Source organism: Sapajus apella, unplaced genomic scaffold (assembly GCF_009761245.1).
Source record: "Sapajus apella isolate SASKATOON/1434 unplaced genomic scaffold, GSC_monkey_1.0 scaffold6, whole genome shotgun sequence".
Taxonomy (NCBI): Eukaryota; Metazoa; Chordata; class Mammalia; order Primates; family Cebidae; genus Sapajus; species Sapajus apella.
In genome coordinates, this window is record NW_022436946.1 from 24,907,998 (window position 1) to 24,922,551 (window position 14,554).

Here is a 14,554-nt window from a genome sequence, read left to right on the forward strand (position 1 = left end):
AATTGCCACATACAACTCAGAGCTCATGAGTTTCATGAACACTGAGTATGGCCAATAATCATGTGAGGAAATAAAGTAAGAACCGACACCACAAAAAGGGAAGCAATTTGCCTGGTAGCCTATAATTAGGTTTTGAATCTTACAGTAGAGAATATTATTGAGGCAAATAGCTTAGAAAGATTTAAAAAGGGATTAGTCATTCACATGAATGAATAAGCCCAGAATTTAGTTACCTAAGCCGGGGCGGCGGGGTGGGGGTAAGGTGGAGTGGCGCAAACATCACAAAAGCAATATGCCTCATCTGGTCCAGAGAACACATATCTCCAACAGGACGAAACTCGAGGACAACATATATGCTTCTGGAAATTTAAACAGCTATCTGTTCAGGAAGATACAAATCATATGATAAAATCACCCATACAAACTAGAATACTATCATAAACAACAGTAGGTCAATTTCACAAAGCTCGACTAGGATGGTTAATTCTACAATGTCATTAAACACAATACTATTTCTATACAGAATATGTCTAGACTACAAAAAAAAATCTGTTGCATCAACTCCTTTTATTCAGAAAGATATTCCATTTTTCAAATATTTTAACTACAACTGAAGCTGTAATTCTGATATACTCTAATGGAAACGAAATTATGCTATACAGAATAATTTTAAGTGTTGTTAATTAGAATTATTGGAAGCTGATCCTGACACCTTGACACACGTCAATTACAGTGGAATTACCTAAACCATTTAATTTTAAAAGAGAATAGCTTTCACATAAGCCTTCTTTAAAACTAACTGAATCCATATTCATAAATTATTTAAAGATAAAGCACAAAGAACCATACCACCGAAGTATTGACCAATAGAATGATATGAATTGGAAATATTTAAATGATTGAAAAGACATGAAATTAAAAAGAAAAACAATTAAAATTCAGGCTCAAAAGCTAATTTACCACATTCTTGGTTTTTCTCTTAAGCAGTGGAGAAATATATGAATTAAAATGTGGCTCCAATTTCTCAGAAACTTGCCCAAAATAAGTTGGGGTCAATGTCCCTTCTCCTTGAATCTGGACAGGCTTATGACTGCCTCATCAAAGTGATGCTGAGTGCCTTCCAAACTTAGGGCAGAAAATGTCACATAGCTTCCACATGGCTCCCTTGGGATGCTGGCTCTGGGGAAAGCCAGCCTGCAAGTAAGAGGCCCTGAGACTACCATGCCACCAAGGCCACTTTTGGGCACTCGGTAGACAGCCACAGCTGAGCTCACTGACAACGGCCAGCATCAGCTGCCAGCCAAGTGAGTGACCTGACATCTGACTACAACCTCATGAGAAACCCCGAAGGTGAACTGACTGGCTGAGGTCTTCCCACATTCCTGACCAAAAATGCCATCATCAAATAAAATGGTTTTTTTAAAGTTCCTAGGTTCTGGAAGAATCTGTTAAACATAAGACAGTAACCAGAACAGGTACTTTAATTAAAGAAGACACACCTCGGTGATAGACAGGATGCTAGCACAGTAGTTTATTGGATTGATACAAAAGTAATTGCGGTTTCTGCCACAACTTTTGCAACAATCTTAATACATTGTGGAATAAAATGTCAAAAGTTCAGATTCAAATAGTTACCTTACTTTTTATAGCAAAAATATTATAATTTCTTTTCTTTTTTTTTTTTTTAAGCCAGACAAATTTAGCAGTGGGGGGTTGTATACCAACTTTGGTGACACTAATGTTAATAAGTTCTGATAACCCACTACCAATGGACCAGCCTATAATTTATTTTCAATCATTCATTCAGGCTTTAACAAATATTTATTGAGCACCTATTCTCTTCTGGGCTCTGTGCTAGGTGTTGGCTATGAAAGTAGCTCAAATAACAATGGGGGAGCATCAAGGTAATCAACATAAAATTATCACACATCATATAATTCTAAAAAGAGGTAAATACAGGCAGAATAAAAAGGACTCTAAGAACCTTAACAGCAGGACTAACTCAGTCTGGCAACATGAGGAAGACTGAGTCAGTGAAGTGAAATTAACCATGAGAAGAATCCTGTATGGCCGGAGGGAGGAGAGCTGGAGTGATAGAAGAAGAAACTGAAGAGGACGCAGAGGCCAAATCTTATCCTCAGTGTTATGAGCTGGGATCTTTATGTAAAGCAATGTGGAGGTCTTACAGGTTTTTAAACAAGATAATGAAATATTGAAATTTTCATTTAAAAATATCATTTTGCCTATCTATTCAAATAGTTTACATATTGACAATATTAGCTCCTAGTGTATTAATTATTTATTGGATAAATTTAAATATCCACTCTACATATAGAGTATTATATAACACACATTGTTAGGAAATTAGCCGGGCGCGGTGGCTCAAGCCTGTAATCCCAGCACTTTGGGAGGCCGAGGCGGGTGGATCACGAGGTCAAGAGATCAAGACCATCCTGGTCAACATGGTGAAACCCCGTCTCTACTAAAAATACAAAACATTAGCTGGGCATGGTGGCACATGCCTGTAATCCCAGCTACTCGGGATGCTGAGGCAGGAGAATTGCTTGGACCCGGGAGGTGGAGGTTGCGGTGAGCCGAGATCGCACCATTGCACCCCCTAGCCTGGGTAACAAGAGTGAAACTGTCTCAAAAAAAAAAAAAAAAAAGGAAATTAGTAAAAAACAAATTAATAATGTCTTTACATGCATCAAGGTTTGTAGTCTAATGGAAGCACAGAGCCAGAAACAGGCAATTCAAATACAGTGAAATAAGAAAAATTGTATAGAAGAGTCCTAAATAGTTTGATAACCTTAAGTAAAGAGGGTTATCAAAGAATATAGGAAGGATGCTTAATCTAGATATAGGGCTCAAGAGGATTCTCCCAGAAGAATATCTAAGCTGAACTAGAAAAATGGGTATGAATAAGGCAAAGAGAGTTAGCAAGGAAAGAAAGAAGATTCCCCTAAGACAGAACTTCATGTCACTAAAGGCAAAGGCTCATAATTAGAGTCATGCAGCATTCAAAGAACAAAAAAAATCTACTATCTCTATAGGTGTAGTGGGACACTTGAGAAAGAAAGCTTGGAAGGACCACAGGAGTCAGAATGCACAGGGACACGTAGATACTGTTATAAAGTTTAGATTCTAATCTATTAGTAAGCAGCAGATGTTGAAAGGCTAAGAAGGACAGTACCAAGACTGGTTCTGCATTTTATAAAGAACCCTCTAGCTATGTGCGGAGAGAAAGCTGGAGAAAGTCAAGAGAGGGTTACTGGGAGCAAGTAGGAAGCTCTTGTAAGAGTCCAGGAGAGAGATGGTAGAAGCCTGAGCAAGGGAAATGACAGCAGAAATAGAAAACAGTAGAGAAGAATACAGATATATTTTAAAGACAGAATTGAAAGGACCTGGTGATTAATTAGATGTGGGAGATGAGGGAGAATAGTTCAATCATGACCCTCAAGTTTCTGACCTGGTTACAACTAACGGAAACAGGGAATCTCCAAAAAGAAGCAAAGCTTTGAGCATGTGGCAAAGAAGGGGAGAACGGGATTTAGATTTGAGAAGTTAAGTTTAAGGTGGTTGTGTATGGGACATCCACGACAATTGTTCAGGAGAGAGATGGCTATGAGATACTGTTGACTGGGGATAGAGATAAAGATTTGGGAATCGACAACAAATAGATGTTACTTGAAACCATGGTAAGATGACTCCACTAACGTATACAGAGCGAGAAGAGGCTTAGCAAAGGACCATGCAGATACCAACATTAAGAGATGGTAAAATACAAGAAAGTTCTGACAAAAGGAACGACCAGGAACTTAGGAAGAAAACAGGAGAGTGTGTTGCCATTAAAACTTAACAGTAAATAAAATCATAACTTTCCTACACCAAATTCCTCTTGATTTCCTTACATGAAGATGAGGCTGAGTTTGGCTGAAATCTCTTGATCTAAGTTTGAGCAGGAGCCTTTTGCTTCCTCAAAACGTGTAATTGTCTTCTCCTTCTTGGATTGGAAGACTTGTGATTTTTGTACAAGACGGGTATTAAAGAAAAATATAGATTTACCTTATAAATGAGATGATAAATTTGAAGAATGTAAAAAAGCCATAGGTTTTAGAGTCAAACATCTGAATTTCACTTCCACCTTTGCCATTCCCTAGCTTTGTGACTTGGGGCAAGTTATTTAATCTCTCTAACCTTGAGTTCTCTTATATCCGCCTGCAGTACAAAACAAGGGTTGTTCCTGTTCTCTTGAACCCACTCTAACCTGAGACCATCCCATGGCTGCCAGTGAAAACAGCACTGCTCACAGTTACCAATAAACTCCTTGTTGGGAAGTCTGATGGTCAATTTCAAACCTCTTCCTGCTAGAACTAGCATAAGCATTAGACACAGATGATTAGCCCTTTTAAAAGACTGTCTTTGTTTGGCTTCTGGGTAAGTACTTTTCAATACCCTTCTTGCCTAGTTAGCCCACTCCCTTTTTAGACTCCTTGCTTGTTCTTTCTGATATCCCATACTCCATATATGTGAACATTGGTATGCTTAGACTCAATCTCCAATCCTTCTTCTTTAGCTACTGACACTCCACAGGTGACCTCATCCAGTCTAATAGTTTTAAATACCATCTATATGCCATCCACATTCAAATTTATATCTTCTGCTCAGATCTCTCTTCTGAATGCCAGACGCCAACTGCCTACTCAACATCCCTTCATGAATGTCTAAACGGCATGTCAAATTTCTCATTCTCCCTAAACCTAGTCCTCCTACACTATTCCACATATTATTAAACGGCAACCCCATTTTTCTAGTTGCTTGGGCTCAGAACCTGACTCACGCTTGACTCTTTTTCTCTCATCCCACAGGTAATCATCAGCATTCTGTCAGTTCTGACTTCACAATATATTCCAAATTCAACCAGTCAAACCACGTTCGCCTGTATCACTCTAGTCTGAACTATATTGTCTCTCTTTTGAACTATTCCATAATCTTCTAACAGATCTATTTTACTTCCACTCTTGACTCCTACAGTATATTCTCCATAGAGAGATGGAGTAATCTCTTTTAAAGGGAAAGGCATATGTGGTTACCCTTTTGCTCAGTGTCTTCTTATTGCTTCTTACAACATCTTACTTTAAGGAAATGAAGATACTTGATGGGCTTAATCCCTGCCTGACCAGCTTTCCCCACTCCTCCTGCTGTCTTCTTTTTAGCACTCTCCACCTCATTCTCTGTGCTTCAGCCATGCTGATCTCCTCGCGATTCCTGGAAAAGTCACAAGCATGCTCCCACCTTTGGAACTTTACACCTTATTATTCTATTAGATATCCTCATGGTTTGTTCCTTCTTCGGCATCACGAAGATCTCTTCTCAAAAGCCACTTCGTAAAACATGTCCTCCCAGACAACATGTCTTCCCAGACAACTCCCCAAAAAACTACAAAGTTATCAAGGCAACCCCCCTCCCTACTATTTATCACCCTTCCCTTATTTCTCCTTCTCCATAGCCCTTATTATCTCCTAATATGCTAAATAATGTACTTATCTCATTTTCCATCGCCACAGCCTAGCATATAATTCCATGAAGTCAGGAGCTTTAAATGTTTTCATTTCTTGTATCCTCAGAGCCTAAAACAGTGCCTTGTGTGTAATCAGTATTTAATATGTAAATGAATTGGAATTAAATAAAAATATGTGTAAGAATGTTTACAAGATAGATGTCCAATAAATGGTTTTCTTACTATTTGTAAAAACTTACAAATTCAAGTGCAATTATCCCAAAATTGGTGGGGTGAACAGTAATGATAAAGTTGATGGAGAATGATATAAACTAGGAGTTATTCTCCCAGACACGTTGAATTTTTAAAGTAAAACTTCAATTTGGGAAGTTTTATCATGTAAAAAAAGGGTTTATCATGTAAAACCCTTCTGACAAATTGAATTTGAAAAAAGCTAACATTTTTAAGAAGTATGTCATGAATGATCCCAAACAAATTGAGGAGAATTATGTTTTCTTTTAAATAAAGGCAGAAAATATTTTGAAATGAACAAAATATGTATATCTTTATATTGACTAATATTCTATTTCCAACAATCAAAAAGAGCTCTGAGAAATATGTATATTAAGAAATGAGTAATCGACAGATTTATAAATTTGGATTAAACATAACAGAAAAAATAGTAAATGAGTTTAATAAAAGTTAGCTTTGGTGTCCCAGGACTGGCTTAATGAAAACCTCCCAGATAGAAAGCAGATCCATCACTGTCTGGTAACATTTTTTAAAAAAGCTTATTTATGCCATCAGATAAAGCTGGGAAAAATACTGCCAACAAGGCGATAAGATGGTTTCTTTAGGACATTGAATACATATATAGAATATCTCATGGTTCTTGTCATACAGGTACCCCAATAAATGCTTGTTAAATGCAAAAACAGAACATGAATAAATGAATAATTATAAGAAATTACCACTCAGGTATGCCTACCTTGTCCATAACAAACCCTTAAAAAAAGCTGAGAGTTTAAATTATAACGATCTCTTTTTATGTCTTTTGTATCAGGAGTAAGGAAGAGCCTTCAGGTATAAAAGTTGAGCTCTACTTTAGGAGGGAAAATCACACTCTAAAGGTATCAGCTGATGCCTTAGGTCAGTAGTACTTGTAATGTTATTTGCGATATTTTAGGCAGTGGAACGCAATGCAGGGTTTCTCTATGTAGCCTCATCTCCAGACAGCTGGAAGAGAAAGGAAATACCCATGCAGCATGCCTCGGAAAAAGTCCTGCTGGCCCCTAGGCTTAGCACTTGACAGAGGATTCCTCTAGAGAAATCAAATGCAAATCAAAAACAGATTTCAAAAAGTAAAGGAACAATGGAAAGAAAAAAGAAACAAATTATTGAAGAGAAATGATGTAGAAAGTGGAGGAAAATAATGGAATGAGTCAGTAAAGGCATGAAAGCAAATGTTACTGCACACATTTTGCACGCAGAAGGACAAGTTTAAATATGCCTTAACTCCCTCTTTTCAAATTTGTAGAGTGACTTCGAAACAGATTTTAGTCTTATGTTATTCTTCACATTTTCAGGACTACAGAAACCATGCCGGGCATGACAGATTCTATAAATTCACCTGGGTGAAGACAATTGCATTCAAACTCAATATTGAACACAATAGTTTCCAAAAATATGCAGGGTGCTTTAAGGTTTAAAGAAAAAGAATTTATGGGGCCCGCATGGTGGCTCACGCCTGTAATCCCAGCACTTTGGGAGGCTGAGGCGGGTGGATCACCTGAGTCAGGAGTTCAAGACCAGCCTGGCCAACATGGTGAAATCCCGTCTGTACTGAAAAAAACAAAAAATTAGCCAGGCATGGTGGCCTGTGCCTGCAATCCCAGCTTCTGGGGAAGCTGAGGCAGGAGAGTCACTTGAACCCGGGAGGCAAAGGTTGCAATGAGCTGAGATGGTGCCATGGCACTCCAGCCTGGGCAACAAGAACAAGACTCTGCTCAAAAAAAAAATTGTGTTACACTTTTACCCATGAAGATCTGGATGACTCACAATTTAATAATAGGATATATGAGCTTTCACCTCTGGGTCACTGATTCTAGGGTGACTACAGCAGGCAGTCATTTTAGGACTTTATCATCTAGCAGCTGTTTTGTTCACAATCTGTAGAAGCAATGTGTTGCTTGTCTCTATTTATACTCATTGGACAGGTGTATACATTCCAAGTTATATGCATCTGCCAATCCTGAGCACTTAATTTAGGCAGAGTGGTGGAATCTACAACAGCTGTCACCTTTAGCAAGTCTTTGGCAGCCTCATTTCTCTTCCTTTCTGCAACTAAAATACTAAATATTAATATTTCATATTTATGACATTATTCTGTCTAAACCAAATCATAAAAGAAAGATATCTGTGGCAGATTTCTGAAATGAACCTAGTATCATTCTATGAAACAAAGAAGGCAACAGATAACATTTCCCAGGGGAAAATATGGTAAAGGCCAAGCCAGTTGAGAAGGCCAATAGTAGGAGGAATAAGGGACATGCAGGATATTGCAGACATCCCTGGAACTATGTGCTTTAGCCATATTCACACATGCATACACAGGTCACTGGGAAATGTGCTTCTAAAATGTTACGTGCCAGAGATTTACGTACACAAGCAGTACAATATAAAATAATATAACTATCTCTGCCCTGGAGCTCTACAGCCTCTAAATCAACATCTCCTGTGGTGCTAAAGGTTTCTAATCTATCAGTTCATACCCCTTCACCATGGCAGTCAGAAACCGGATGTCACCTATTGCTCAGTAAAGTTAGTCCACTAAGAAGGACTCCCTAGCCACAGTCATGGCAATAACTTGAGAACTATGTTTTGAAAAATAAAACCATAATTTTACACAGCATAGAGGTACTTAAGTCACCATCTAGTCTGCTATGTCTGTATTGAAATATTGATGACATCTACCAAATGGCATTTGTCACAAATTAGTCCATAGCACTAATGAAAATATACTTACTGTCTAAAAATACACATTTCTATCTTCCAAGTTCATATCTTCTTTCAAAGAACTCTGCATCTCATTTTAGAAAAATATTCATTTAACCAAGCAATAGTCCAACTCACATTTAAGTTGCATTTTAATGTTTGAATAAAATGTTTAATAGGGACTCTTTTATTTGCTTAAAGGATGTTAAATAATGCACTATGTGGCACAAACTAAAAGAAATGGTGAAAAGAGTCACTAATAGCTCTGTATTTCAAATATATCATTTTGTTTCAAAAGGTTTTAAGAGCCTGAAAGTTTAGACTTGTCACATTTGTTTCTGTCAAAACTAAGAGACCTTTTAAGATGAGAAAGCACTCACTATGGCTTTTTGACGTGGTTCAGTAGGGCAGCAAAATAACCATGCAGTTTGATTTTGCTTTGCTTTGGAACTGGTGAGTTATTACAGATTATCTGCAATTACATTTCATTGATGAGGAAATTAAGGCATAGAGAGGTTAAGTGACAAACACACCCTTTGAGTAGAAGGGACCACAGAATTAACGTAGCTCAAAAATATTGCAACCACTATCTTTTACTCAAGTGAAAAAGGCTATTTTTTTGTATAAGCTAAAAGTTTAAGCTCTTTAATTCTAAGTTTAATAACAAACTTAGCAAACCTGTTACTTTTGTCCTCTTTAATGCTTCGTCTTTTGTCTTAAATATCAAGATGCTCAGAGTAGAATTTAGTGCCAAAGCAGAACACCACTTCCTAGCATTGGTGTCTGGGGGCAATCTCAGACCTTTCATAAATACAGTAAGTTTTGGTTGCACATCCGTTACATACCAGACAACACTGTAGATACAGAAGTGAACAAATCTTACGAAAACTTCTGTCTTAATTACTTAAGTATAAGACAGAGTATGTTAGTGCTATGGAGAAAATAAAAAGCAGGAAAAAGAGAGTGTGGGGTGAGGCTCAATTTGTAAAAGGGTGTCAGTGAAAGTCACAGGGGGTGACATTTGAATATAGCCCTGAAAAGGAGGGCAGAGAACAGATAAGCGCGCCATGGAGAGGACCTTCCTGGAACAGGTAAAGTCATGTACAAAAGCCCTGAGGTGAAAAAGCATGCGCGGTATCTATGACTCATCTTTTTTGTTGCTGTTTATTTTAAGTAATGTATATTATTCTTTATTGAAAGTCCCAGCAAATGCTTTGGAAGGAAGGTCAGGAACATACATCCAATCCGAAATGCTGCAGACAAGCTTCAGATACTATGTCACTGCAGAGGAGTTTTTAGTGGTTGTACTGTACATTGCAATGACCACTTGGCTCCGTCCCTCTATCACCCCACCATCATTACTAAAACTTCCTAAAACTAACTTAGAAGGTTTAATAAAGAAAAAGAAAACTGCTTTGGGGAAATGGCCCACCCTAAGGAAATCAAATTGCTAGGCAAAGTATCCTAAGCCACAATGACTACCTCCCCTGAATTTCTAAACCCACTGGTATGTGTATCCAGCATTTAACAGGAAGTGCTATCTGGAATTGTTACTTTGTTGACATCTCATCCCTTGCTACCTTGTATTGTTCTTTTGTACACATCTGCTCTCACGGTGACTTCCTTGAGCAGGGCTCATGATTTGGAAATGTCTGAATTCCACCACAGGGCAGCAAAGTCTATTTGAGGATGATAAAGAAACTACCATAACCAGCAGCACACATTCCTCCTGTTTTAAGAATCTCTAGCTAAAGCATGAAAGAAACAGTCTTTCAGAAGCTTTTAAATAATCTCAACTATTTTAGCCAACTTACTGTTTGTGTAACATTCCGTTTTAAGTCTCTGTTTGCATTTTCAGTTGGGCACCGTATACACTTTCAGTCTAGACCCAAGCATGGGTTAGCCACAAAACACAGAGGAATCACATGGTATGGAGCTCTGGTCAGTTTGCCTCAGCCAATGTTATTAAAAACACTATTATGTGCAAGGGACTCAACATGAAGCTACCACACAGAGGATCTAAGACATTGTCCAGAGAGTCTAACAAGACAAGCAGACACGAAAGAAACAATTGCAATGTATGTAAGATATTGTGAAAGTATATAAGCAGTGACTTGGAGGGTGAGGCAACGCTTCACAGAAGAGCTGGCACCTGAACAGACAGGGTTTTGAAAGATGAATAGGCCTAGGACAATTGGACACAGGATCAAAGGGCATTCGGGACTGTGCAAAACACTGGCAGAAACATCACAGATTGAAAACTGCTGGAAGAACGCATTCACCGTCCGTGAAGGAAAGCTGGTCTGTTGCACTCTCAAGCTTTCCAAGAAAAAAACAAGTTTTCAAATAAAAGCAACGAAAGTTTCACCAGTGCTTGTTGAGAAACCTCTTAGCCTCTCTTTGCTTTGTTTTGCTCTTTCTGTTTTGTTTCCCTTTGAAAGAGTGCTGGCTTAAAACCTCAGTGAAAAAAAGTACTTCAACTTTGCTGTGGAAAAAGGAAACTGAAAAGTAGGCAAAGGCCAAGGGATACATTTTTTTAAACATGCACGCTTTTCTGGAATATATAAATGAAACAAAATTACAAATTCATGTATTAGGGGTCTGAAATATTGATTACAATTCTTTTCTCCACCAGCTCCATAAATATTTATTCTATGCCCACTGCTTGTTAGTTTATGGGATACCAGGCCGATGAGGCAGTCTCTTGCCCTCCTCCTTTGAGCAAGCTCGTGCTTGCAATCCTGTGTAAGAAATAAGCAGAGGGCAACTCCTTGTGCCTTGTGGCTTCTACACCTGCCAACAATAGCCTGAAGTTCAGAGCAAAGTTACATTCCAGTTAAGTAAACCAGTGAGGTCAAAATACACTTAAATAACAACTGAGACGTGAGAAACTAACAAGAGATCCTTAGTAAGTGTGTCGGTCACCTCTTCCCGGGAGCAGGAAGATTAGATTGAGAGCAGGACCTCCTTGCCAGTGATTTGGAATAATAAATGGGGAAGAGAAAGGGGTGAAGTTACCTGGGCGCTCAGGTAGATTTTGAGGCACTCCTCGCACACGGCCTTCTTGCAGCAAGGCAGGGGCTTGATGGGTTTGTCTTCCAGGCACACCCGGCACATCAGCACCATGAGGGGCGCATAGGGATCCCCTACACCGCCCAAGCCAGAGTAGGGTGGAGCTCCCAACAAGCTGGGCATGGAGAACGGCTCGGGCGCCAGGTAGAATTCCAGCTCGATGCTGCCGCCGTCGGGGGAGAGGGAATCGGCTGGGAGGGACAGCCGGGGGCTAGGGAAGGAAGAGCGGGTGCTGGGAGGGTTCGGCACTGGCGGAGCCCCAAGTGGCGACGCGGGCGGCGAGAGCTGCTCCGAGGCAGGGGCCTCAGGCAAGTCGCTCTCCACGCAGTACACGGAGCAAAAGACTTGTCTCTTGGCGAGGGGCGGGCGCCGTTGACCCAGCACGTCCAGGACCAGTCCGTCGGCAGCCCCCTCGCGGGTCCCGGGCGCCAACTCCTCCCCGGGGGGCGCCTCCTGCTGTTCATCCCCTCCCTGTTTTCGGTCCCCAGCTTCCTCCTCTTCCTCCTCCAGGTCCAACTGCAGTCGCAAGGTCTGGGGGTTGAGAGGCCCGGCGAGTGCCAGTCCCGCAGGCTGCGCCGGTGCTCGGCTCTGCCTCCAGCTCGGGGCCCCCAAGCTCCTCGCCGGCGCCGGGGCGCTGGTGTCCGCGCAGCCCCAGTCGCTTCCACAGCCACCGCTGCTCGGCTCAGCGGAGGCGGCACACAGCGGGGGCGGCCGGACGCTGTCCCCCTGCGGCCTCGGAGGCTCGGGGTGGCCCGCAGTGCCACCGGCCAGGGTCTGCGACTCCTGTGGCCCGCCGCCGCCGCTCACCGTGCTCTGCTCCTCGCCCATCGCCGCCCGCGGCCCGCGCCGCCGCTGCCCATCCAGCCGCCGGGACCCCCACCCGGCGCCGGCGGGCAGCAGGGGCAGTGGCTCAGCTCGACTCGCGGCTCCGCTTCTGCTTCCGGGTCTCTCCTCCTGGGCTGGGACGCCCCAAGTCCACTCCGGGGAGCCCTTGCTCCGGGGCCGCGGCACGAGGGGAGCCCGGCCCTGCCCGACGCTCCTTCTCCTCGTCCTCTGGCGCGGCCGGGCACCGCCTCGGGGGCGCAGAGGGCCGCTCGATCTGGGCTCCGGCGCGCCCGCCCCACATGCAGCTCCAGTCGGCGCCGCAGCCCCCGCGAGCCCCGGGCGGGACACAGGGGTCCGGGAGGAGGCGGCTGTCAGCCCCGCGCCATCACGGGTCCCAGCTGCCGGACGGGCGGCAGGAGGGCGGTGGTCACAGGGTCTAGGGGCCTGTGGCGCCGCCGCGGCGCGCACCAGGAGGTGCAGCCAGAGCGCGAGCCAGCCGCAGGGCCCCTGGGGAGAGGCCGGAGCGGGCGACCTCCCTCTCCCCACGCTTCACCTAGAGCCCTCCTCGCCGCCCCTCACCCCACCCCTTTGGCGCACACCTCCTCACACGTACACACGCGCGCAGGCACCGCGCACACACTCGCACGCACACCCTGAGTGGGTGTGATCTAAGATCTGAGATGCGCTCTCTCGCCCAGAGTTCACACTCGGCCTCAGCAAAACCCTCAGAGCAGGCAGGCGCCCCTTTGGTCTCGGCATTAAGTAGAACTTCCTACAAAACTACTGAACACCCAGTCCTGGAATTAGAAAACGCTGGCTATTTAGGATGTCGAGTTCGGAGAAATAACGTTAAGGATTATGAATTCGAAATGCTGTCTATTACAACTCTGTTTTTCTGCCGAGTGGAGTAGGAAGAATCTTTGAAACCCATAAATAATCCAAAAAGCACTTTCGATCTACTCTTCCAACTGGAATCCTTACAAGAGTTGATAAAGAATTTAAGATTTGTCCTTTTTTTTCTCCTACAGTGTTCTCTTACAAGTTTGTTGTTGTTGTTGTTGTTTTTAACCCTTTTTCAGTATTCCAAAATGGATAGCACAGGGTGGAAAAATGTCCTGGCCTAATTAATAAACTGGATCATTAGTGGAAATCATGGGTAGTTTCATTAACATAACCATATTTATCCCCAAAACTGTTTCCAAGACAACAATTATTGCAGCCAGGACTTAATTATGTGTTGATCTATCTTTATTTTACAGGAAGTATTACTCACCCAGACACTGGTGTGTTTTAGTTCCCTAAAGCCAATGAAAACATTGTTGGGAAGCCAGCCCTTGTTTTTTTCTCGTGAGAGGGAATTCAATTTACACATTCATGTAATAGGAAGGAGCTGTGAAGTCTGTAGATTTTTTTTTTAATCTCGAAGTTGTTATTGGGTTGTTCTAAAATATTTTCTAAATCATATGCAAATGATACAAAGGTGACTAGCAATGCAAACTAAGAAAACAGTGTAATGCTAAAAGAACGTTTCCACCATGTATGTGTGTCTGATGCTCAGTTGCAAGGGAAGGCATGAATTCGATGTCTAAATGCCATGTCATTTATTGGTCTGACCCAAGAGTGGAAAATTCTTATTTAGAAGATTAACTGCTATTACAGGATTCTTTTCTTTTTTTATCTCAGCTAAGTGATTTCCTGATAACTGCTGTTTTCACCAAGTGACACTTTAAGTGCTTATTGTTTTAAAGACAGAGACAAGAAGCCTACTTACGTGTGCCTTTTGAGGGTGCCATCTGGTGTCCAAGCCACTATTCTTTCCAGAGATGTAAAAGTAATCTGCGTTTTTCAGGTGACAACAGACTAAGACCAGAGTAACAATAATGGATGCAAAAATAATATATTCACTCAGTGTCTATTAGAATAAAATCCCTCAATGTCCTCCTATAGTTTTGGGAACCCCTCCTCACACACATGTTCTGAGAGCTTGTTCTTTCAGTGTTTACCATTTAATTACTTATCCATTAGGTTCCCGCTTACTGGAAGTGGCTGTCCTTTACACCAAACCCATTAGAAGTCCCTGGTGGGCTGCCTGATGGCTGTCCATATCTCCGTTGCTTAAAACTGCAGCCCTTTCTTTTGCCATGACTTCTTTGCTACAGAATT

The 14,554-nt window shown here is 42.0% G+C and overlaps 1 protein-coding gene across 3 annotated transcripts in view; it reads right to left on the reverse strand.

The window, feature by feature from the left end:
- RNF217 (ring finger protein 217) overlaps positions 1-12,633 on the reverse strand; it is a 127,341-nt gene extending 114,708 nt beyond the window's left edge. For 2 of the 3 annotated variants that reach the window (XM_032274887.1, XM_032274886.1), the window contains exon 1: positions 11,513-12,533. In XM_032274887.1, coding sequence (XP_032130778.1) covers positions 11,513-12,394 — 882 coding nt within the window. In that variant the 5' untranslated portion in view covers positions 12,395-12,533. Of the gene's footprint in view, positions 1-11,512 lie in introns of all 3 variants that reach the window. The other variant, XR_004267818.1, reaches the window with a different exon arrangement.
- Positions 12,634-14,554: the final 1,921 nt, after the last annotated feature.